General features: G+C 38.9%; 1 protein-coding gene across 1 annotated transcript; it reads left to right on the top strand.

Annotated features, from left to right (window-relative positions):
- Window positions 1–177: 177 nt before the first annotated feature.
- PCGF6 (polycomb group ring finger 6) lies at window positions 178–21,405 on the top strand. The gene is made up of 10 exons (XM_036386148.2): window positions 178–513; window positions 1,458–1,557; window positions 2,856–2,952; window positions 3,448–3,503; window positions 4,417–4,476; window positions 5,084–5,192; window positions 7,116–7,143; window positions 7,719–7,817; window positions 13,889–13,975; window positions 19,141–21,405. Exons 1-10 carry the CDS (start codon window positions 211–213, stop codon window positions 19,189–19,191), a joined length of 990 nt encoding a protein of 329 aa, XP_036242041.1. The 5' UTR covers window positions 178–210; the 3' UTR covers window positions 19,192–21,405.
- The last annotated feature ends 2,300 nt before the right edge of the window (window positions 21,406–23,705 follow it).

Raw genomic sequence — 23,705 nt, 5'->3', positions numbered from 1 at the left:
CGTTCATTGGCGAGTCGCTTGGGGGAAAAAATTAAGGGAAAAAAACCCCAAAAATGTGGAGCTATAAATACAAACCGGTTGTGGCTCAGCGCACGTGCGGTAGCGCAGCCGTGCGCGCTCTTCAGAACTACATTTCCCAGCGTGCCCCGCGGCGTTCCACGCAGGCGCCCCGGGCCGCGGACCGACCCGTGCCAGCCCCGGTCCGTGGACATGGAGGGAGACGCCGGATCCGGGGTCCCGGCGCTGTCGGGCGGGGATGGAGCGGGCCAGGGCCAGGGCATGGGCCCGGCCGATGAGGACCGGGATATGGAGGGGGCCCCCAGCTGCTCGGGGTCGCGCTCCCATCCCTTCGAGTTTGAGCGGGGTCGCTCGGAGTCCAGCGGCGATGAGGACGACGACGACGAAGACGATGAGGAAGAAGAGGTGGAGGAGGAGGAGGAGGAGATGGAGGGCGACACCAGGGCTCGGTTCGGAACGGACGATGGGGAGCTCGACTCGGACGACGACCGGGAGGTAAAGGGGTGGGAGGGTGCCCGGGGCACGCCAGGCCCTGCTCCCGGCGTGCCCCGCGTGTGATAATGGACTTTTTATTATTTTTACTTTTAAAAAAATATTATTATTATTGTAATATTTATTTTATTATTACCCGAGTTCACTTCATCTGTCTCATTTAAGTGAAGCCCTTACAAACTCTCGACGTGGCTGGGAGGGTGGTAGACGGTGGCACGTGGGCGAAATGAATGGTGCTATTGAGGGAAAGAAAGCCCTTTAGTCGGGCTTTGAGACGAGAGGAAACGTAAGAATCTAATGTGTCACCTCTTTCAGACACATCTCAGATCGGCGCTCTTGAAGAAATTTGTTCTTTTTTGAAATAGTGTTATTCAGTGAGGAAAGCTGTTGTGGAACTACTTGTGTGCGTTCCTGGTAAATGTTCTTCATGACCAGGATTCAAAGCAGTGAAATTTCAGCCTTTGCTTCTATGTGTATTGTATATTTTATAACTGTGTGTACAAACAAGAGATGACTGTCTCTTGTCATACAAACTCTCTCTATATCTTGATTTGGGACTCCAGCTGAGCATTGCTGAGCATTTTCAAATAATGATGTTTGCCACCCATGCCCACTTCAAGGTTGCTGGCTATGTGATATTTTGTTAAAAGGGTTTATCCAAAAAAACTTTTCGCAAAATGATTGATTGTTTAAAGTTTTCTTTTTAGGTAAGATTCATGAAACAAATTGGATTACTGCTGTCAAAAAGCTCAATTTAGAAGACTAGGTAAAAGTCTTTAAAAATGAGCTCTACATGAGAAGCAACTGATCTGTTCAGAAAACCCATTCCTCTAACACACTGATCCCATTTTTTCCCATGGTTGTAAGGTTGTGGTATTTTGGAAGCTGCAGTCAAGGAATTTCATTGCTTAGACTGTGTATTCAAACTCACCAATTTTTGTTTGCAGCGTATGATAAGCCTCGCAGAGCTGACCCCCTACATCCTGTGTTCCATCTGCAAAGGTTACTTTATCGATGCTACAACTATTACAGAATGTCTGCACACCTGTAAGTATCTGTCGGTATTGTCTGCCTAAGGGTTTAGTTGTAAATTCAGACCAGTTCAGCTGTTGAAATGTTCTGAGTTCAGAAAAATAATTATCTGTTCAAAGTGAACGTTTGTTGTGTTTATTCTGTTCCTTAAGCAAGACATATTTGTGGGTATTTTAAGCATCAGAAAGTTATTACATCAATCAATCACGAAGTCAGCTTTCCATATTAAGAAGGAAGACGATGTAGGAGAAGATAAAGCCCAAGCAAAACAAAAGCAGAGCTACTACATATATTTTCTTAATTTTTTTTTTTTTAAGTGGGCTCCGGGAATTTGAGTGTATAACTGAGAAAAGAAAGTTGAGTGGCTTTGCTTTTAATGGACTGGAAGTTTCCTAAACTGTTGCTGATGGGAGCTTGTGTAAATTCACAAAACCCCATAAGCTCCTGTGGAAGTACCAGTTCAGATACAGAAACAGTGGTCTGCACCCTTGGCACAGTTTGTCCATAATCTGATGAATGGAAGCAGGTGGGAAATAAATAACTGATTTCAATGTGCTTGTCTTGTTATTTTTCCCCCTCGATCCTAGAGCCAACAATTTTCCCAGTGCTAAAGAACCGTTTTCTCTCCAAACTAACGAAACACCTTCTGTGAGGCTGACTCTTTAGCCACACCCATGTTCATACCTGAATCCGAGAATCCTGCTTTACTAGATCTCCCAAACATTCACGCTGCATAGATGGAAAACTTTTTCTCTCTCTCTTTTTTTCCCCCCTTTTTTGGAGCACTACTCACTAGTTTGTTCTATAGCATGAAGTATTCAGCACAGTTTGCAATTTACAAAGAGACACAACTGTTAGTAAGGACAGCATAGAGTTGGAAATGCAGCTGTGGTGGTGTCTTAGAATTCTCCTGGTAAATGTTACAGAAAAGTTTCCTCTGTTCAGGCAGATGGGGAGCTGACTTGATAGTAGGTTATTTATTCTAGGTATTTCCACTTAATAGCATTTTTCCAGGTTTTTAAAGGACTTGTAAAACACAATGAAAGTGGCAGAGTTATTATTTCTTACCTTGTTTCTACTGAAAGTGTTTGTAGGGTGCTTTTCAGCAGTCAGTATTCTGCCTTAGCCCTACTCATGTTCTGCATGCACATTGAACTCTCACCCATGCATCCATTGGATTAGGAGTGTTCAGTGACTTCATTTTGTCTCTGACAAATTTTGTATGGCAAGTCTGGATGTATTTACTCCTCTGCCTGAACAGATGGCACTGTGTGAAGGACATGTGACTCCTGTGGGGTTTCTTTTCTTTACAGTTTGTAAAAGCTGCATCGTGAGACACTTCTACTATAGCAACAGATGCCCAAAGTGCAATATTGTTGTACATCAGACACAGCCCCTCTATAATATCAGGTAATAAATTTGTCCTATTTTTATAGATTTGCTACTTGCTTTTAAATGTTTTGTTCTACAGACTCGTAGTGTTTTCCTATTTTAAACAAAGGAATGGTTACAAGAAACACATTGTGTTCTTCACTAGTATGAGTTTTGCCTCAATAATTAAGATAAAAAGACTCTCTTTATTGTTTCATCTAGTTTGTATCCATTTCTAGGGTTTGTTACCCCTGCCCTGGGTATTTTCATGCATTTGCTCAGTGTTACTGATGATACAAACACTTAACTATTTGGTTTGATTTCCTTTTAAGATGAAGACTTTTTGGCATAGTATGTTTATTAACTTAAAAAATTGAGTTTTAGTTTCTTGAGGTCTTCATGAAGGGTGGTGCTGTCACTCCATGTACATCCCATTTCCATGTTCTATTTGGCATCTTTGTTACAGTTTACTAAAACCACTTTGTCTTGCACCAAAGACTCTTTTTTTTTTTTTTTTTGTTTCCTATTTCATAGACTGGACCGACAACTGCAAGATATAGTCTATAAATTAGTTGTCAATCTGGAGGAAAGTAAGTCCCTTTCTCTGTAATATTACTATCTAGAGATTGAAAAGAATAGAAAACAGAGTAATTCAAAGCCTTGTTTCTCCTCTGGACTCTTCAAAATAGTTCTGTGATGTTTGGTTATAAGTTGTAATGAATTAACTGACAGCTGGCATCTTTCTGGCTGCTAAATGCTATTGAGGTAGTGGTGTGTACCTTATTTCATGAAACACAGCTGTCACTGTATCCAGATAAACATGCAGATAATATTTCACAATTTGTTCCTCTTATTTTAGTAGAACCATATCATATCATTCTGTGTAAAATGTTCACTTGGCTCAGTAGAAAAAAATGCCAAGACCGATTCTCTCAAATGCTTTTATTTTTTTCTCATTGCCATGTTTACTTGTCTGATTTTAGATGTGTTTACTGTCTTATCTAATTTATTTTCAACTTTGGGGGCCAATGATCCTGCACAGTCCCCCCTGGATGGGCTGAGTGAAATACAATCCAGTGGATATGTATGGACTATAGATGGTGTTGCTTTGTAAAGCAATATCATGAGCATATATGTAAAAAATATATGTATATATAAAAATATATTTGTATATACAAATATAGTATAAAAAGTACTATGCTCTATGTGAACAGGTTATAAAATACTGTGTCATGTCACAAGGCATGACAGCCAGAAGGATATTAGTTCTTGCAGCTACTTCAGTATTATTTATGGCCAGTTTCTCTGATTTTCTCCCAGTTTTTACTAACAAAATTTTAGTCTGTGTTTCTTAAGTATCTCAACCTCATGAAATACTAGTGCTGGTGAAGGTCTGTAGAAACTTGGAAAGTTTTTGCTGCTCTAACCATTGAAAATTGGTCAATGAGAATGGATATCCTCAGCATCTGAAACATTTCAACCTGTATTGTGCATTTTTTTCAGGAGAGAAAAAACAAATGCATGACTTCTATAAAGAAAGAGGATTAGAAGTGCCCAAACCAGGTGAGCTGTAATCACTTTAAGAAACACTGTTAAGAAAATACTTACCATATCATTTATTCTTAAGGGCCTTCTTTAGTTCACAACTGAAGGTGGAAGTACTACTGGAAATATGGGATTCTTAGTTATTTGGAAATTATAACTTGCCACAGATCTCAGATTATAAAAATTGATGAATTGGCAACACTTTAACTCTGATCATGGCTCAGTTATTTTAAACTACGTATTTTGCTTACAACCAGGAAATATATATATAAAATGTGCCTTCATGTTATTTTCTGGCTGTTAATAAGTAATAGACATTACAAAGGAGTAAAAAGGAGAGATTCAAAGTCAGCTGAACAGTGGGGGACTGTTCTAATTATTTTGTGTCTTCCTATCAAACAAAGCTCTCTGGAGAGTGCTGTGCTGAAAGCTATTAAAATTCTGATTCAGGTACACAGCATAGAATGTAGGAACAGCTGATAATAAATTAGTAATAAAAAAAAGAGGATTAATTGCATGGGCTTTTTTACCTGGTGAGCTATTCTGTTTTGCTCAGTGCATGCTAGTATCTTATTCTGCTTTTATTTCAAGTTATCTTTGCATTTTGGCTACTTGAATATTTTAGCTGTCCCACAGCCAGTTCCACCGAGCAGAGGAAGACCCCGAAAAGTTCTGGGCTCAGTGTTCCGGATCCCACCAGAACTTGACATTTCCATACTTCTGGAGTTTATTGGGTGAGTCGTGGGCAAATGTGAGAGCAAGTGACTGACATGAGGGTGCTGCTAGCATGTGATGAACCATTAACTGCCTCTTAGTTTTCATTAAATGTGTATTTCTTCCATCTCAAATAGTAGTGGGGAGCCAATTTTAACTTACAGTACAATAGTGACAGCCAGGTAGAGAATGCAGATAATTAAATGTTTAAGATGTATACTTCCTAGGAAGTATTGTTTTAAAATGTAGATGTGTTTTATTTTTAGCAAAGTCATGCAGTCTCAGTAAACTGAGCAGAGAAATCCCTGTCTGTTCCAGTCCCCGATCCCTGTGGGTGGCAGCACTGTTAATCCTGGGTGTGCTCACAGGAAGCACTCAGTGGCTTTCAAATAATAGAAACTTTTAAAATTGTGAATCCATATACCTGCCTTAATTTCAGTTTTCATTTTCTTCATGCCTGACTTGCAGAAGTCATTTTAGACCTCAAACGTGGTAAACTTGTATCTGCCTGAGAAACAAGATGACTTTTGAAACTGTCTATTTAGTTTTTTGGTAGTTTTATTTTAAATGTCCAGCATTGGCAGCGAAGCAGATAATACTGTGTAAATATAATCTATACGATATGGAACTGTCCACTGTGGGTTTTTTTTAATATTTTTATATGGAGGGAAGCACAGAATATTTCTAAATAAAAGATGATGGCTTAAAACCATCTACTTTGTATTTTATTTTAGTGACTTTTTTAACCTTTGATAATTTATATTGTCAGAATCAAAGAGATTGTCTTGGCAATGAGAGATTAATAAAGCATTTTGGAGAAAGAAAACTTGGAATAGATTGGACCAGCCAAAAGAAATTGTTACCTTGAAAGTCTGACTGTCTACATTGTGTCTCTATGAATTATAATGTGGTCACCAGTGGCTGTGGAACTGTATCAAAGAAAATGACAGCTGTAGTGGGAAAGCTTTTTTTATGTTTGTTTCTTAGTTAGTGACAGATTTACTTAGCTTTGTCTGATACCTGGTACATATTTAGAGGTGGAGATAATCATAGTAACTTGAAGTGCCACGTTAATGTGTGGTCTGCACAAGTGTTATATTTGCTTGCTATAGCAAATGGTCAGCTGATTTTAGCAATGTTTGATTTATTGCCCTCTCCAGCACAATGAAGATACTGCAGTGTTTCCTCTCTCATATGTACATACTTGCTAATGCAATGCAAGAATAATGAAATGTCGTGTATTGGCCTTAATTAATTGAGAAATTTACGCATTGTACTACAAGAAGGAGATAAGTGATCAATGATAGATCACATGCTCAGGCTGTGCAAATCAATGAACCTTGGCTGAAGCCAGCTGGAAATTTGGTTATTTGCCATGTTTGTATGTATTTCACATTCCAGAGAAACATATGCTGCTTTCCTGAGTTCCTAGATAGCATTAGCATTAATATTGTCATATGAACAGCCTGGAAGGCCAGCATCTTGCCCAGGGAGCCCCTGAGGTGGTTGGGTGTGTTCTCTCAGTAACTTCTTAGATACTGTTAAGGTTCCAAATATCAAGGATCATGAAGTATGAAGGTTTAAGCAGCATCAATATTGCAGCCTACTCCTATGAAAATTAGTGTTACATTGTGTTTAAAAATGGCTTTAGGCTACATTGGGTTTTATTCACATTTTATGTAGAGAAATCCTGACATCCTAAATAGCTGAATTTACAAGAAAAATTGAGCAGAAATACAAAGGGTGGGAGAAAAAGATAAATAAATTCAGTCCAGTATTATTTTATGTATAGCAATTTAATGAAAGGAAGAGCCTGAGTTTGGAAAATAAGTTGGATATGCAAGACTCATAAATCAATAAGTCACTGTTATAATAAAGAGCTTGATGATATTAATAACTTACAATCTTAGCAATGTTGACTATTTACTCTTTTGTTTTTTCAGAGCTAATGAAGGCACAGGGAATTTTAAGGTACAAATATGATTAAATTTTTGTCTTACAGTTTACTTTAGGAATAATTATAGCCTGAGTATATTTAATTTAGTTTGGTTTTCTTATACTGAGTGCAGCTGAAGCTTTCATCAGAATAATAATAACCAATCTTTTATTACAGTCTATTTCAAACCTATTGTTGTATAACACCATACCTACCCAGCATTTTTTTCTTCTTTTTATCCTCATATTTCACAGTTATTTTTTTTCATAATCTTTTTTCATCTTCAGTATCCCCTCCTACCCTTTCTGTCTCATATTTGCCCTTCTTTCTGCCTTGTTTATCCTGGGGTTTTTGGGCCACACAGAACATAGGACTGTTTAAAACATTTAAAAATAATCAGTTGCTTAGTAATTTTTAAATGTTTTAACAGCATCTGGAGTCTTAATACATATTTAGTCCGTTCCCTGTGATGTAATCTGCAGGTAGATCAACAGAGAAGGGTTCAAAAATGTGAACTGTTTCCCTGTTACTGGGCTGCTGCTTGAGTTTGGAGTTTCTGAGGGATTAGTGCCAAAGTCTTTAACTTAAAATCTTTATTTATTCTGTGCAGCCTTTGGAAAAGAAGTTTGTGCGTGTTTCTGGGGAGGCAACAATTGGACATGTGGAGAAATTCCTCAGAAGAAAAATGGACCTAGACCCTGCTTGTCAGGTACATCCTTGTTGTAGCAGTCACAAGTTGTCCGTGCTTTGGACAGACATTTCCATTGTTCATTAGATTCTAAAAGTAATGTTAGAGTTTTTAATACAGTAAGGATTAAAAAATGAATTGTTTACAATTTTGTGATCTGCAAGGAACCACTTTTCTAACTCATTTGCAACCTATTCAGATTTTCATAGTACTGTACTAACTGGACAGAATTCCTAAAGTGCCTTGTAAAATTTCAGCCAAAGAAATTCAAAGCCAAGAGATTCTGCTGTTTCAAAAGTAAAACTAGACAGGAAAGTGGGAATGTGGGAGCATGCAAAGGAATGATGCAAGCTCCTTCAAGGTGAATAATAGTAAAATTTAACTGAAGGCAAACAAGGGCTAAGAAAGAATTATACTAGGGATGGATGTGTTGAAATGTGTATGAATGCAAATACAGACACTTTCCTCCAAATAAGAATTCAAAGGAGCAGAATATGGTACAAAAGAATTTAGCTTCATATTTTTCAACCATTTTGAGAGGAACTGCTTGTCAAAACCAGTTTCCAATTCTTCAGAGTATTTCAGCAGCTATTCACTTGGGAAAGTGCAAGAGTTCTGTAGTGTGTAAATAATTCTTAAAGCTGTCAGTTCCTGGAAGATCAAGCTGATGCTGTTGTGAATAGGTAAATGGTAGAAGTTTAGTGCTGGGTTTGGAGTTAGGGCTGTTTTCATACAGCAGTAACTGTGGGACAATACAGAATGTCTGTGTGCCTCAGTAATGAGTATTGTGCTGCTTACCTTTCCAGTGGTGACAAAGCAAATCAAATATAAATTATTTATCCTGCAGAGGAATTAATGTATTTTTATTTGCTGGTTTTCTCTCAGTGAGAGTCTGTAGCTTTTACATGGTGGTGACTTGATATTCTAAACAAATACAAGTATCCTCAAAATGAGGCTGGAGAAACTTCTTGCATTATTTAGTTGTTGTTTATTTGAGGGGAAGGAATTGTTTTGTTTGTTTGGATTTTCTTAAATAGTACATCAGAATCTCAATTTTCAGGAACACTGAGCATCTGTCTTGGAAACTGCAGGTGTCCATCTTTCAAAATCACCCTGGGCCTGTGTGCTGGGTGTCTTCCAGACTGTAAAATCTTAAGATCATCTAGATCTTAAGTTCTTAAGTTCTGTTAGAGAACTTGAGATTTTTTCACTCATTAGTTACTTCCTACGTGGACTTTGCCAGACAGGTACAATCCCCTTGGTTAAACGGTTAAATGTTACTAAATCTCAAAAGCTGATGATTTCATAGGTGTCCTTTCTCAAGATGTTCTTGATGCTGAGCCAGTCACTCCTATCTCTGCTAGTATCTAGTTTGCCATTGTGGTGTAAGGCACAATCATTGGCTGGTTCTAATCCTTGGTCTCTTCTGTGCAAGCCCTGCCTGTTTGGAGGAAATGATAAATCTTCTTTCTTCTTCAAGCAGATGCCTTGGCTGCCTTTTTTTCTCATCTTAAATGATACACTCCCATTTTTTTTTGTCAGCAAGTATTTTTTTGGTCATTAGAAACCTGCAGTTGATTTTTATGCCCCAAGTCATGACTGTTGTCTTGATATCTAGGCTCATCTTTAAAAATTTGGAAATTCAGGAAATGAAGCTGGAAGTATTTCTTTCTTGCCTGAGTGATCATTTCTTTGTCATATGGGGACTAAGATTAAAGGAGTGAATGTACTGAGCTGTTAGCTTCTCATGGTAGTACACAGAGCTGAAGCTGATGGTTTGTTGGTCAACATGCAGAAAGTGAAAGAGATGTCAGATATGTCATTGAGGATTAATAAGCCCTAATTAATAAGACTAATGAATCATGTCTTACTCCCGCTTCCCAGGATGACTAATAAACTAAAACAAAATTAGGGAGAACCTGATTCTGAATGAGCACAAGCAGAAAAATTTAGAGAACTAGGTTACAAGCCATATGTGCAAAGAATTTAAATGCAGAAGCTTCTTTGCTGCTTTTTTAGTTTGCTCTAGAAATTTGGAAGTGTTGAGGACTGCAGTGGTTTCATTTCCTGTCAGCTTTCCCAAAGTATGTTAAAAAAGACATTGATACTAACTTTGGACAACAAGCTCTTGCTTTTAATATTACTTCTTTAGTCTTATTTCCCAGCTCTCTTCATTACCTAAAGTAATTGATTTTTATATAAAATGTCTTGAGTCTGGGGTGTTTAGTATGGGACTGGAGTCCAAGAATTTCGTTTCCTTGGGAATCTTGGAAGTTTCTACATTTAGTACTACATTTATCTACAGAAAATTTATTGCAACAGTGTTGACTTGTGTCTTAACTTGGGACTTGGAAAGATTTGACTGTAAGGAAGACATAGAGTGTTTCTTCCTTTATCTCCTCAGTACATCAATTGCATTTTTGGCTTCGTTCTCGTAAGGACACTGGGTGTGGTTGTTTTGTGAGTGCAGCCAGTTCCTACTGAATATCAGCTGAGTTTGACAGTCTGCAAAAGTCCTGTTTGAGAATGTTTCAGTCATTCCCTGTTAGAGCTCATTTGGTGACCAAGTGATAGAAGGTATGTTACTCACCCCCTGAACTCCTGGCTCTGCTTGGACATCTCTGACTTAATCTTTTCATGTGGAATTTGAGCTAATACTTGCCCTTCTTCATTGACCTGCACAAGTGCAATGGATTTAGGTTAATGAAAATGTGAAATAAGCCATCTGGCTCGTGTGGCAGTATATATAGAAATCTAAAAAGAAGATTTGAAGCTACTGCCATTGTTCTTTTTTTTTCTATTCTGAGAATTCAAACTGCTTTCAGACTTCTGTAATTGCATTTGCAAATGGATTATGATTTAAATTCCCTAGTTTATCTGAAGGTTAAGGCTTCATTTATTTTTATCTACCACTAGAGCTTGCAGACTGTAGTTTCCTCTTTCGATGCTTTGTTTTGAACTCTGTGCTTTGGGCAACAACTAATTTTCTGTATGTGTTTATGTATACTTCTAATCACAAGGTCTCTCTTGAATATTCTTGCTGGAATTTGCTGGGAGAGGGTGAAAATATTTTTTTAGAAACTGGAATTGTCAGTAATAGCTAAGTAGGTAACATCTGATAGGAGCTAAATACAGGTTGTGGTGTTTGGAACCCAGTAGATTCTTGTCCTTGGCATCAGAAGTTTTCTTTAGAGTGTGATTTCCTTTGAGCTCCTCCTGCAACAGCAGCATTCCTTCCTGCTATTTCTTCTGTAAGGATGAGAGAAGCTGCTGAAGGACTTGCAGCTCAGCTGCTTGGAATTCATTAATGTGGCTGATGGAACAGAAATGTTCTGTTACCAGATGTGCATTCCTGAAAGTGTGTGAACTGCAGTCTGGGGGGACACTGGGAGAAAGAACTCTGTGCTCAGACACAGTGTAGTTGTTGATGCAATTTCTTTATGCCAGTCTTGGACCCTGGATTAAAAACATCCAGGACCTCTGGAAAGTAAACAACAGCTAGAGGAAATGGGAAATTCTGACAGCTTTTTAAATAACTAGCTCAAATACTCATGTCAGTCTCTAAAACTTTGGTTTTTCCTTTTCCTTCCCTGGGTAGTATGAGTTGACATAGAAAATATTGATGAAGCCTACTGCTTTCTGGGCCACATTCTCCCTTAGGATGAGTCTTATGTGAGGTGTCCTTTGCATGAACTTTTTCTATTTTTTATATCTGTCTTACTTAGTGAGCATGAATTTAATAATTGTCTGTTATGGTGGCTTTTAGAGAAATAGCTCTAATAGCAGACATGTCACCAAAAGAAAAGAAATGGCATAATGCAAAACCTACTTTATTTTAATAAGAATTTTAACAGAAATGATTGAGTATTCAGCAGATTCATTTTCATGCTTCCTTTCAACAAAATGTCACGCTGCAGTTACTGCTGTCTCAGGCAATCTAGTAGTTGGCTTCAATTTTACCAGTCATTTGAAATTTTAGTAAATTCATAGCAGTGATGGTGCTGGTGCCTCTTTTGTAATGGAACATATAAATTCCTGTATGACACAAGGATTCCTCTGAGACACATTTCACAACTTATTTTTGCACTGACCTGAGATTTATTTTTTCATTGTATGTTTTATTCTCTTGTCCTTATAAAAGGAGTGCTAGCATAACAATTAGCAGGCAGAATTTCAGGCTTTGGGTCTGGAATTAGGAGATTAAGCATTTGGTATTCAGTGAACTCTAATACAGTAAATGTGAGAAACTTGTCTCAATTTATTATTAGACACTGGCTCTTTAATGACTGCTGTTTGAAACTGGAGCAGCAGGTACAGCAGTGTACTTTCAAACAAGCATTCTAATTCTGTTTTGAGAGATTCTCAGCAGCTGTGACTGTCTATTTGCATCCTGTACTGGTCAAACAGATTAGATTTTCTATTTCTGTAGAACATATAAAACATTTATGTGATATGTTTCATTGGGAGCAAGATTGTGTTTTCAGTGCCTTATGCTATAAAAATTGTAGAAGTAAGCTTACAAGCAAAAGTAATTAAACTCATAAGTCTGGAAAGCAAAGCAGTCATGTTTGTCTTCCTGCAGTAATAACTGTAGAGGTTAAAAATGCATGGAAGATAGCAGAGAGAACTGCAGACAGTTTTCCAAAAGGAAAAGAAATAACATTTTTTGAGTACTATGTTAAATATATCAAATATTGATGTTAACTATATGAGTATGTATGGATCAATAGCTAATGAGTATTTACTATTATGTCCACAGAAATTTTTACTTCCTGGAAGCTAAAAGCAGAAGTGCTGCTAAGCAGTTTACATCTTCTGCACATTAAGAATCAAAGAGAGTATTCTGCATCATTCTCATACAGTATAGATGATGCAGTAAATTAGTCCTTTTTGAACCTCTGAGGAATAGAATTCCTGCATTCCCAAGTCTCAGAACAATGTGGTCTGCCAGCACAAATCTTACTAAATCTTTCCATGAAGAACAAGACAGAGGTAATGGGTCGGCCTGCTGAAGAAGATAAATCTGGGGGAGTGGAACAGCTGCAGCACAAACAATACATCATGATACTGCAGTGTGCTCCCACTGCTGCAGGGGCAGAGCTTAGGCAGTTCCCTTGCAGAAAGCTGTGGCATTGCTCATTGTCAATGCTCTTCTCTTCAATTTTGAGGTCTTGTCAATTCATAAATGAGAGCACTCTCATTTCCTTATCTTGAAATTGCTCATAAGGAAAATGTAAGCGAGCTCCAGTTGAGAGAGGAAAGCACTGCTGTGTTAGCTGCTCTAACTTGGAATGTTAGAGACTTGATTTACATTATACACTGTAAATACATGGTAACTTTATAGAGAAGCCTATTTTTCATAATAATCAAGACAAGGAATTCAAAATACCTGATTAAGGTTTGTGTTTTCCACAAAATTACTGCTTTTGTGGGCAGTTACTAAACAAGTGCCTCCTATGGAATTGCAGGCACCACTTAGAGTTCAGCTGCAATAGAGGACAGTGCATGGAACTGCTGAGAATGCCCTGAAGCTGCACCCCAGGAATACTGACTGAGTGCATGCTGAAAGAGGACTGTCATGTAACTGCTGACAACGACATGCACCAAGATGCTCCTTTCTATTAAGGCACTTCTTCCCCAGTATTAAATGGAAATAGTCAGGTGTTTTCTCCCTTGAGATAAGAAGGAGGGTGGCAATGGCTCTTTTTTTTTGTGGCACAAACAAGTTTCCTTCTTTTGCAACTGATGAATGATGACAGATATTTGTGTAGTTGTTCTAATACATGCTCTAAATTCCCATTAAAGTCATCACAGCTATTACTAAAGAGCTTGTTTCAGTGGACACACCAAACTGAGTGAAACAATAAACTGTCCTCTCTGTTCAGCACTGGGCCCAGGTCAGGGCCTTGAAAGGCTTTAGGGCAGAGCAGTAGTGCTGTGAATGTTAAATACATTTGGACAACAGAGGTAAAGATGGCTTTAGTGTCTAACATGCTAGCATTGAACTCTGCTAATAAAATTGAAAGGGCTTGGGTACTGTTTTGCTACTCCAAAGGCAAGCTGGCCTTAACCATGCTTGTGTTTTTTCCCAGGTGGATATAATATGTGGTGATCACCTGCTGGAGCACTACCAGACACTGAGGGAAATTCGTCAGGTCATAGGGGAGAGTGCAGTACAGGTATGTGGCAGCTGGGGCTTTGTTCCAGGTTTTCTGTTTCAAAACAGAGACCTCTCTCAAGCCCTCAGGTAGCACCAGCTTGTCTGAAGAAGTCACTAAGAAAAATCTCTCCAGTTTACGCAAAATCATTTTTATCTTGTAAGTAGAGTTGACGAAGTGCACCATGTTCTTCTTGGTCTCATGAGGTTCTGGATTTGAGGGGTTTGTGTTGGGTTTTGTTTTGGGGTTCCCCCCCCCGAACAAGTTGCTACCTTACCAATGATAAAGTGTACCAGCCATTCATTCAATTAACATTCCTTGTTTTTCCTCTCTGGCAATTGTATCTCTGCAGGAAATCTGAGGACAAATCCCAAATAAGGCTATCCTTGTGGCTGGGTCAGGACAATAAACTTGCTTATAAAAACACAAACCACAGATAGAGGGTAATGAATGCAGTAAATATGCTTGATGCATATTGTATTGGCTCTGGTCACAGCAGGAGTGTATGGCCAGCTATTTCTTGTTGATAACTTGCTGTCTTTAGTGTTGCTGGCTTTGCAAATAAGAAAGCATTTTTATAAATTCTTTGTGAATCTTTTCAAAGCATCTTTAAAGGACCACACCATTTTAGAAGTACTGCAGAAACAATGAAGTATTCTGCCAAGTGGAGCATTAGATAGAGATGTAAAATTGTGGTATATGGTAAATTGTATCTTAATCTGAACTTGGAAGTCTGAAAAGTTACTATTTAATGCAATAGGAAGAAATATGATTAGATTGGTATTTTATTTGGAAAGCAATCCTAGGAGATAGCAGAAGGGCTAAAATAGTAGCAAAATCAGCTCTCCCCACTTGTTTGTGCACACACATGCACAAACATTTACATTTAAAATTCCTGCTGAGCTCTCATATGCTACAGGAAGGCCTCTGTATTGGAGGCAGGAAGTAAAAAGCTGAATTTGAGATCTCTTGGACTTTGCATCACTTGTAGCTGATTTGAATCACTAGAAGGGGTCCCAGAGTTGGAGCAGAGGTGTTTGGCTCATGTTAATATTGGCAAACATTAAAATCTGTGAGGCTTGTGCTGTTTCTGTAGTTGAAGGGAATAAATTCCACACCTGATGTCTTAGCTGGTTTATAATAGCATAAATAAGAAATGAAAATGTAACCTAATCCAGTTTGGGGAGCAGGGTATAGAAACTGGGGGAAGTGGGTACTGGTAACCAGCTTGTTTCTGACACTGAGTCACTGCAAGTAAATTCAGCAATCAGCACAAAGTGATGGAAGTGCTCTCTACTAAGAGCTTCAGTAAATGGCAGGGGATGATACACTTATCAGTCCAGGGGTACAGTCACATGTATGGTTTTAGACTTGAGCTTAGCATGAAAGCTTTTCATATATGAGAAATGCTCTTGGGGGAGCACTTGAAGGAATACTGCAGCAGTTTCATTTCTTGTCAGAACTGGGTCTGCCTGATTGATGTTTGGTGATAAAGCACCAGTCAGCAGCTCCACGAAGAGAGCAGTTGCCTTGGGATGCATTCTCCAGTGATGTTTCAAATCTCATTTATTGCCAAATCAGTATGCTAGCAGTTAATTCTCTCAAGGCTTCTCTATTGGACAAATAAATAGAAAAGAAACATCTTGGCTTACTGTGAAGTCTTGTTCTTTCATTGTCACTTTCAACAGGAAATTTGAAAGACCAGGTTCATCTTTATTTTCTCTTCATATTGCTAGAAGATCTCTAAGGATGCCAAATAGTTACAGTAGTAATGTTCCTTCTTTTTTGATATTGAAATAATTGTGACATTTTCATGTCTTTTAGTCTAACATAATATTTTTTTAGAAATCAAGAGGATGCATTTCTACAATTAAAAAAACCTTGGAAAATATTTTTAGATAATTAGCCATGAAAAAAATCCCAACAAATGGGTCAAGTATAAAATGGTGAGGGTTGTTAGTTTCTCTCCAGAATCTGAAATTCAGGAAGGGGTACAGTTGTCCTGGCCAGTGAAACTACAAGTACAGAGGAACATTTGATGAATTTTACATTAAACTCCAAGGGCATCTTGTGCCTTTGTAACTTCCCAGCCTTTCCAAATCAGTGCTGGAGCTTGGAATGTCCCCCAGAATGCTGAGACACTGTTCAATACTACTGTTGTCATTTACAGGTTTCTGAGGTTCATTGTAGATGCTTCATGCAAAGAAAAAAGCTTCAGTAACTACTTCTGCAACAGAAAGTCATTTGAAGGAATAAACATTGGGCTCTTTTATTTAGATGAGTACAACCACTGTTAGAGGAGAAAAATAGCTGCTATTCTGAGTCACATTTTTCACTTGCAAGTTCATTCATGTCAGCAGTTATTCTTTTTGCTGGGAAAAGTGATTATAAAAATGCAGATAAGTTTCTCTTTGGCAAATATATGAATTTTAACGTTCATTCTTTGGTAGCATTTGCAGCATCACATGTGTTCTGTGTGATTTGTTGTTCTGAACCATAATCACTGTGGTGCTCTTAGTGGCTTTTACTTACATTGAATGGTTCTTAAGATTTGTTTGTGAAGATTTTGGGTGTTGTATTTTTTTTTTCCCTACTGACTTGCATAGCACTGTGTAATGATGCCTTAGAGCCTGAGTAAATGAATTTTTAGCTCTTCTGGATAGATTTCTGCCTTTCCAACAAGTGTGGGAAGACCAAATGTGATCTGAACATAAAATAAATATTCCTGACACTGATCCCATAGTAACCTATTTGGGTTGTTTTAATTGGAGTAAATAGGCAACTAATTTTAGTGGTTGAGTGTAAGCAATTAGCATGTTCATTTCTGATAGTTGATAGAAGGCTAAAAAGAATCAGGAATAAATCTTTGTTTAATCTTGTAGATGTCAAGATACTTTGACATTTCTGAAACTGGGTGGTTGGTTAAATCTTCCTAATTAGCTGAAAGTAGGATTTCTAGCTCTGTTTAGGGCAAAAACATAAAACCTCACTGACAGAATTTATATAATAACAAACAACTTTGATTTTTTAATATTTTAAACAGTGCAAAACTGGTGGACTTTACTGCAAGGAGTGATCAAAGACACTTACAGAGATTTTTAAAGGCTCCATTTTGTCACCAGGCATTGAGATCTGCTTGTAATTATGAGTTTGATCAAGTAGCTAAGAAAGGAATCTTGTTATTAACTAAATGGGAATATAACTTCTTCCCAGTTGTACCTTCCTGCCCTCTGCTGCACAAATGCAACCTGATCCAAGCTGCTGCTTATTTTCACTTGTCTAAAACTGGGCCCTCTCAGAGTTCTGCATCACTGATGGATATAATGAGCTCACACATGGGAAAAGCTAAAAGGAGTAGCTTCCTTGATGTCCTTGGCCCTTGGCACAGAGGTTTGGCAGATTATAATGGTCTCTTTGTAGCTCTCACCTTTTTGTAACCCAATGCTGTTGTGCTGTTTTTTTGGTCTCCTGAGCTAGGCAGGAAGAACTGTGCTCTAATTTAATTGCTGTGACCTTCTACCACACATTTCCTTTGGAAGTGTTTTACTCTTTGCAATGGGGTTATTGAATTTGGAAAGTGGGGCACTTCTTGTTGCTGCTGCTCTTAGAACATCAAAAGGGGTGTATGCTCTGATGTTTTGGGCTGTCAGTTCCACTCTAAAATTTATAGTTGGGTGTAACAGGTGGGATCCTTTGCATTTTTTTTAGGTCAGGGTCACAAATGTGTGTCAAAAGACACTGGAGAGCTTTGCTTTTCTTTTGTGCCTGAGTTAGCCTTGAGATTTGTAATGGGCAGTGAGAGCTCATTCTCTGTTTGGACTTCCTTTAAATAACAGTATCTAGAGAAAGCAGCTGAACATAGATCGAAATGTGTAATCCTTTACAAGTGAATAATTACAGAGTAAGAAGTGTCAGTACTGGGGTAACTCTCAGCTTCTCTTTGCAGAGAAGGAATTGCAGTGGTTTTGGCCTCGGGTTTAACAGGGCTATTTCCTTTAAATGTCCTACTGCCAAATGTACCATTTCAAAATTATTCATCAAAGAATACATTGTAGCATTTTCTTCTTCTATAAATATTTATTTCCTTTAAGAAACTGGAAAATAGAGGAAAAACTGGTTTTGACCACAATTTTTTTCCAAAAATAAAGTTTTGAATGTGTCTTATTTACTCTTTTGAAGGAACTAATGGGCACATGGAATAAGTACCTTTGGGAAGGTATAACAACGTTTTCATGTGCCAAGAGGTTCCTGAGTAACCTCTTAGAACCTGTTCTGCCTTGCAATGCTGCTATCCCAATTTATGCTAGTCACCTAGTGAGTTAAAGCTCCTGTATCCTTTCAGGAGTTAGCAATGAGTTCCTGGTTATTACCAGGGTAGGAAGATGAAGAAAAGTTAGTGAGTTGATAGTAATACATTATCTTACAGCCTGTGTCTTAACAGGTAAAAACATCTGAAGCAAAATATAGTACATGTCAGTTGGTATTGATGTAGTTCTCTCTTCACAAAAGAACTTTCTTTAAAGTCTGTCCATATAAGTAGGTGTAATGCAATGTCAGATTCCCAGTGGCTCTGTGGTGGAAGCAGACTGAGTGCTAGGCCTTTCAGCAGCTGCCTGTGATTTAAGTGACATAAGTAAGACTAATGGCTCAGAAGTGTCCTGTTTCACAGGTGAAGGGATTTTTTTATTATATCAAGCAGTCTTTGAAGAGGACAAACATGAGTTAATAAACTAACAGTTTTTCATTTGGAGTTTTTTTAATCCAATACATTTATTACTTAATAAATGTATATAGTAGTAGTCTGGACTCTTGTGCTACAACTTTTGGCAGCACTTTCTAGAACTGCTTAGTGGATTACATTTTTTTCTGCTCCACAATGCCATGTGGAAATCAGCACAACTTGTAAACAAGAGCCTGATAATGCCATTATAACTTTATTATAAAAGCACTACCAGATTTTATCTTTTTTTTTTTAACACACTTTTCCATGTCAAAGAGGAGAGGGAATACAATTATTTGCCTTGATGCTTCAAAATTTGCATTCTCCATATGGAAGTGACACAGTACAAACTGGTGAGGTTGTGCCTGGGGTCCTGCCATGCAGCAATTGTACCAGCTGCTGGCAGAAATGCCTCGGGGAGAAGGGAAGGTGCTATTATGAGACAGCTTCTTTCTCTTCTGTCTAGGATGGTCTACTTGTACTGCACTATGGCCTGGTGGTGTCTCCACTAACTTAAAGGTGTCTGGAGTATCAGAAGGCAAAGGATTCTGAAGTCATGGAGCTTCTTCAGTGCTGTTTCTCACCAAAGAAGCCATCGCACTTCCTGTGGCAGGAAGCGAGTGAAGGGAACCACCACTCACTGCTGTGTGCTTGTAATGTAACGTCTGACTTCACCACTGTAAAAAATTGCAGCTTCTCTAAGTACAGCTGTAGATGTTGCTATGCTTCATGTTACTGATTACTATCTTCAAATTTCACTCAGCTCAGGGAAATTAAATGCTCCAAGTAGCTAATTTTTTTTACTTTCTAAAACCACAAGATTTCACAGGGTGAACAGCCTTTTTTTCCTCTAAGCTCTGAGATTTCTCTGGCTGTCTAAGTGTCTAGCTAGAACAGTGCTCTCAGGGATGGTCTTCAGTGAGCAGTATAATTTGTTTTGGGGAAGAGACAGTCATTTGCCTAAAAAAAATATACTGTGATCATCTGTCTTTGGATGTGATTTGGGGAGAGGAAGGAAACTTCAGAAATGCAGACCAAAATAGGTAGGAAATAATGCAGCATAAGCATTGTTTTTTGAGAAGTAGCATTAAATTTGTTGTTTTTCTTGAAGAAAGACAATTTTGTTTGCACTGGAAATATATTTGCTGGTAGTTTGGCTTATACCAAATGGTGGATCATGCATCTCTAGTCTGAATGGAGATGAGCTGGCTGTAAGCTGGTTAAACTATGCATGGAAAAAAAATCAAAGTAGCACCTCTTTCTACCTGCTTGCTGTATATAAAGTAATCACTGTCAATCTGCCATCATGTAAAATCTGTCAACTGACTTGTCTTGACTGTCAGACGCATAAATCCATTCACTTTAGCACATACCTCTCCAGCAGCTGTGAAAATGGTCACTTTTTCCACTCTTTTTAAGGTGTTTTAGTGCATTGTAGTGGAGATCAGGGTTAAATAATGTAATACCTGCCTGTTACTACCAGATTCACAGAGGCCATTAGGTGACTTTAATTTTAACATGTTAAAATTAGGTTTGGTGACAACTGTAACACTTCAACTTTTCTCTGTTTGAAGAAGCATTTGTGCAACATTAAGGACCAGAGGGCTCTGTGTGTTATGCTCATGCTGCATAGTGGGTCATCAGTGTGGGGATTCATGAAAGCTTCCATTAGGCACCAGGCTCCTTCCCTCCCCTACAGTCAGTGCAGGGAAAGGGAAGAGATTCCTTTGTAAGGCATTTCAAAGCACCTAAGTTACAGAACCATAGACTTGTTAGGGTTGGACAGGCCTCTGGAGATCATCCAGTCCAACCTCTCTGCCAAGGCAGGGTCACCCAGAGCAGGAGGCACAGGAGTGGGTCCAGGTGGGTTTGGAATGTCTCCAGAGAGGGAGACTCCACACCCTCCTTGGGCAGCCTGTTCAGTGCTCTGCCACCCTCAGTGTAAAGAATTTCTTCTTTCAGTCCCCCTTTCTTCCTTTCAGTCAGCTGGTGAGGCAGCAGCAGCAACTGAGCTAAGTGCAGGGGTGAGGGTTTGATTGAGCTGTGCAGGGGTTCTGGAGCTTGGGGACGCCTGAGCAGCAGGCCCCAAGCTCCATCCAGACCTGGAAGCCCTTGGCAGCCAGTCAGGCATGCAGGGGACCTTGCCAGGAGCAGAGAGGGACGTTTTGTGTCCCTAAGGAGCAGAGCAACCCCTTGGGGCCTCTGCTGGACCCTCTCCTGGAGCTCCTTGTCCTTCTTGCACTGAGGATCCCAGAACTGGGCACAGCACTTCAGATGTGGCCTCGTCAGGGCTGAGTAGAGGGGTGGGATCACTTCCCTCGACCTGGGGCCACACTCTTCCCAAAGCACTCCCAGATTCCACTGGCCCTCCTGGCTGCAAGGGCTCAAATGTGTTTGTTCACTGTCAGCCAAAGAGGACTGGCATCCTTTTCTAAAGAAAGCTTTCATGAATCCTCCTTCAGGTCTTTACAATAAACATCGTTTTGTCTGTGAAGGTGGCACCATAAGAAAAAAAAGTTTTGTTTGAAGTAACTCTCATGATGCTTCTAAATATGTAACAAAAAGCCTTTTTAGCTACAAACTCCTATTTTACCTTTATAGTTTGTATAAAAGTAGTGTTTAAAATGCAGCAGAAAATGAGATTATTTTGTAAACACTCGTGAGTTGTGTTAATAAAAGATTATATATTGTAACAGTAAAATAAACTTTATTTTAGCCAATTTAAAATTGAGCCCTTGTGTTTCTCTGCCATGTGTCCTCTGTCAGCCTCAGAATTATAGTAGATGATAGTGAAACTGCTGAATGTGTTCTGGGGTTGTTAGAATGACAAATTTCAATTAAGAGGCTGAATGGTGAAGGGTAATTCAATACCAGAGTCTCCACTGGAGCTAAGTGTGGTATTGTTAGCTGAATAAAATGAAATCTCTGAGATTCTTCTTTTACTGAGGATTTTAGTGAGAAATAGCTCAGTAAAGAAGTCAAGATGATTTTTCCACAGGAATACAGCAGACATAATCGTGCGTAATTAAAGGACCCCTTCATTCATCAACAAAAACATCTTTTTGTGAAAGACACCTCTCAGTTATTGTCTCTCATGTTTATGGCTGTTGTTCTGGAGTCCCTGTGAACTGAATCTCTGCCATTAGAATCAAGGCATCTGGTTCAAATACTCAATATTGCCCCTTCCTTTTCCATTATCACTCAGGGGTCTGTTTTCAAATTTATAGCTCTCTGCTAAAAAATCATTATCAGTATAGTCACATTTTACATTGCAAATTCACCCTTAACCCTGGCTTGAACTTCTCATCTACAGAAGAGGTCATGTGCAGAGTTTAACAGCTGTATAGAAGCTGATAGTTAATTCAAATTAATGTCATTCTAGGACGCATTTGACTTGCAGGGCCCCAAGAGGGCTGTGCTGCCACTGGCACTAATGTCAGTGTCAAATTCTGCTTTTCAAAAATAGAAAGGGCCTCCTGGATATCTTCAAAGGATTTTCCTGTAGGGTAAATCATATGCCAGCTAAGATGTTGAAGGCTAACACTCCCTTCTTCACCCTTTTGGTGGCTTAACGAGGAGGATTGAAGGCCTGTAGCCTGTGGTATTTTTGATATGAATGCTTAGTGACCTGTTATTTCCCTTTTGTCCACTTCTCTCTATTTCTTCCTCACCTGCCTTCAGAAAGTGTATTTTTAGCATCATTTTCCTGGCTGAACATCCTGCTTTCTTTCACCTGAAGGCACTGATGTGTTCCTCCTCTCCAGTGCTGCAGGTCCCCTGGGGCACATCCTGTGCAGCAGGGTGACCTTTAGCTCTTGCCAAGGCTGAGCTGAGGCTCTGTGGTTTCCTGCATAATCAGCCTGCTTGCTTTAAAATGTGCCAATCTTCTTTCTGCTCTCCTGCTGCTGTTTTATTTCTGTTGGTCTCCTTTTAACCTTGGCTTGCCTCCAGCCACTTTTGGTCCTGATGATAGAGGAGCATCTGTAACAACAGGCCCTCTATGGGATGGCATCTCTGCCCTCGTGGGAGATGAGCCAGCCTTGTGCTCTGGAGTGAGGGAACATGTGCTTGGACTCATTCATTGTTTTACAGACATTATTGTTTCTTTACTTGATGAGATAATTCTGGTTTTCCTTTCTCATTGTCTTCTTAACAGCATCATGGCTAACACAGATCCTTATTAAATACTGCTTATCATGCAGCATAATTCTGAGTTCTCTACAGACCTGCTAATTCCCAGCAAGAGGAGATGATGAGCCTTAGTTTCCAGATTTCTTATAAATGCAGAATCAAGCTACAATCAAGTTGTGACCAGAGTCACACTGGTTGCATTCTGCCTGTTTTCTTTGTATTCAGGTTCAGTGTAAGAAGAAGATAAGGTTCAAGAGGCTGCTGAAATGTGCAGCTGAGCCCTCTAAGCAGAGGGGACCTGCAATGGCCAGGGACAGCTGTCATTTATGTCCTGAACACAACAGTGCACCCAGCCTGGCTCTGCACTGCCGCCAGACTGTGGCACACATGAGCCAGGGGAGCTCTTACAACTGATTTCTGTAGATGTGAAACAACCAAAGAGTTTTATTGAAAAACCAGTCAAGCTTGTCTAATGCTAGTCCATGTTGAATTTATTTTCAGGGAATCATTAATCATTTATGTGCAGTGACTTACATTAATACATTTTTAACAGTCACTAGGAAAATTACATCCTGGCATTTCTGGTTTTACTTTTTATTAGTGTGGAATATCATTAGTATGAAATTTGTGGTCAATACAAATGAGTGGAGGGATTCATTCCAACACTTGAGAGAAAGACTATTAAGAGATATAGGAGTTTTTATGTATTGCATGTCTTACTTTTAAAGAGATTGTCACATTGTCCCCATGAATCTTTTAATATATTCAATAGAATGCACCAAGAGCCAGCCTGAGTGTTTAGGTTCTTTAAAATGTGCCGTTTAGGCTGTCATAAATATCTGCTCTGTCATAATTCTGCATCTGAGAGATGGAGAAGTGTTGCAAATGGTGCATTCTCTT

Source organism: Molothrus ater, chromosome 8 (assembly GCF_012460135.2).
Source record: "Molothrus ater isolate BHLD 08-10-18 breed brown headed cowbird chromosome 8, BPBGC_Mater_1.1, whole genome shotgun sequence".
Classification (NCBI taxonomy): Eukaryota; Metazoa; Chordata; class Aves; order Passeriformes; family Icteridae; genus Molothrus; species Molothrus ater.
Note: the sequence above shows the minus strand (reverse complement) of the source record. Positions and strands in the feature narration are given on the sequence as shown.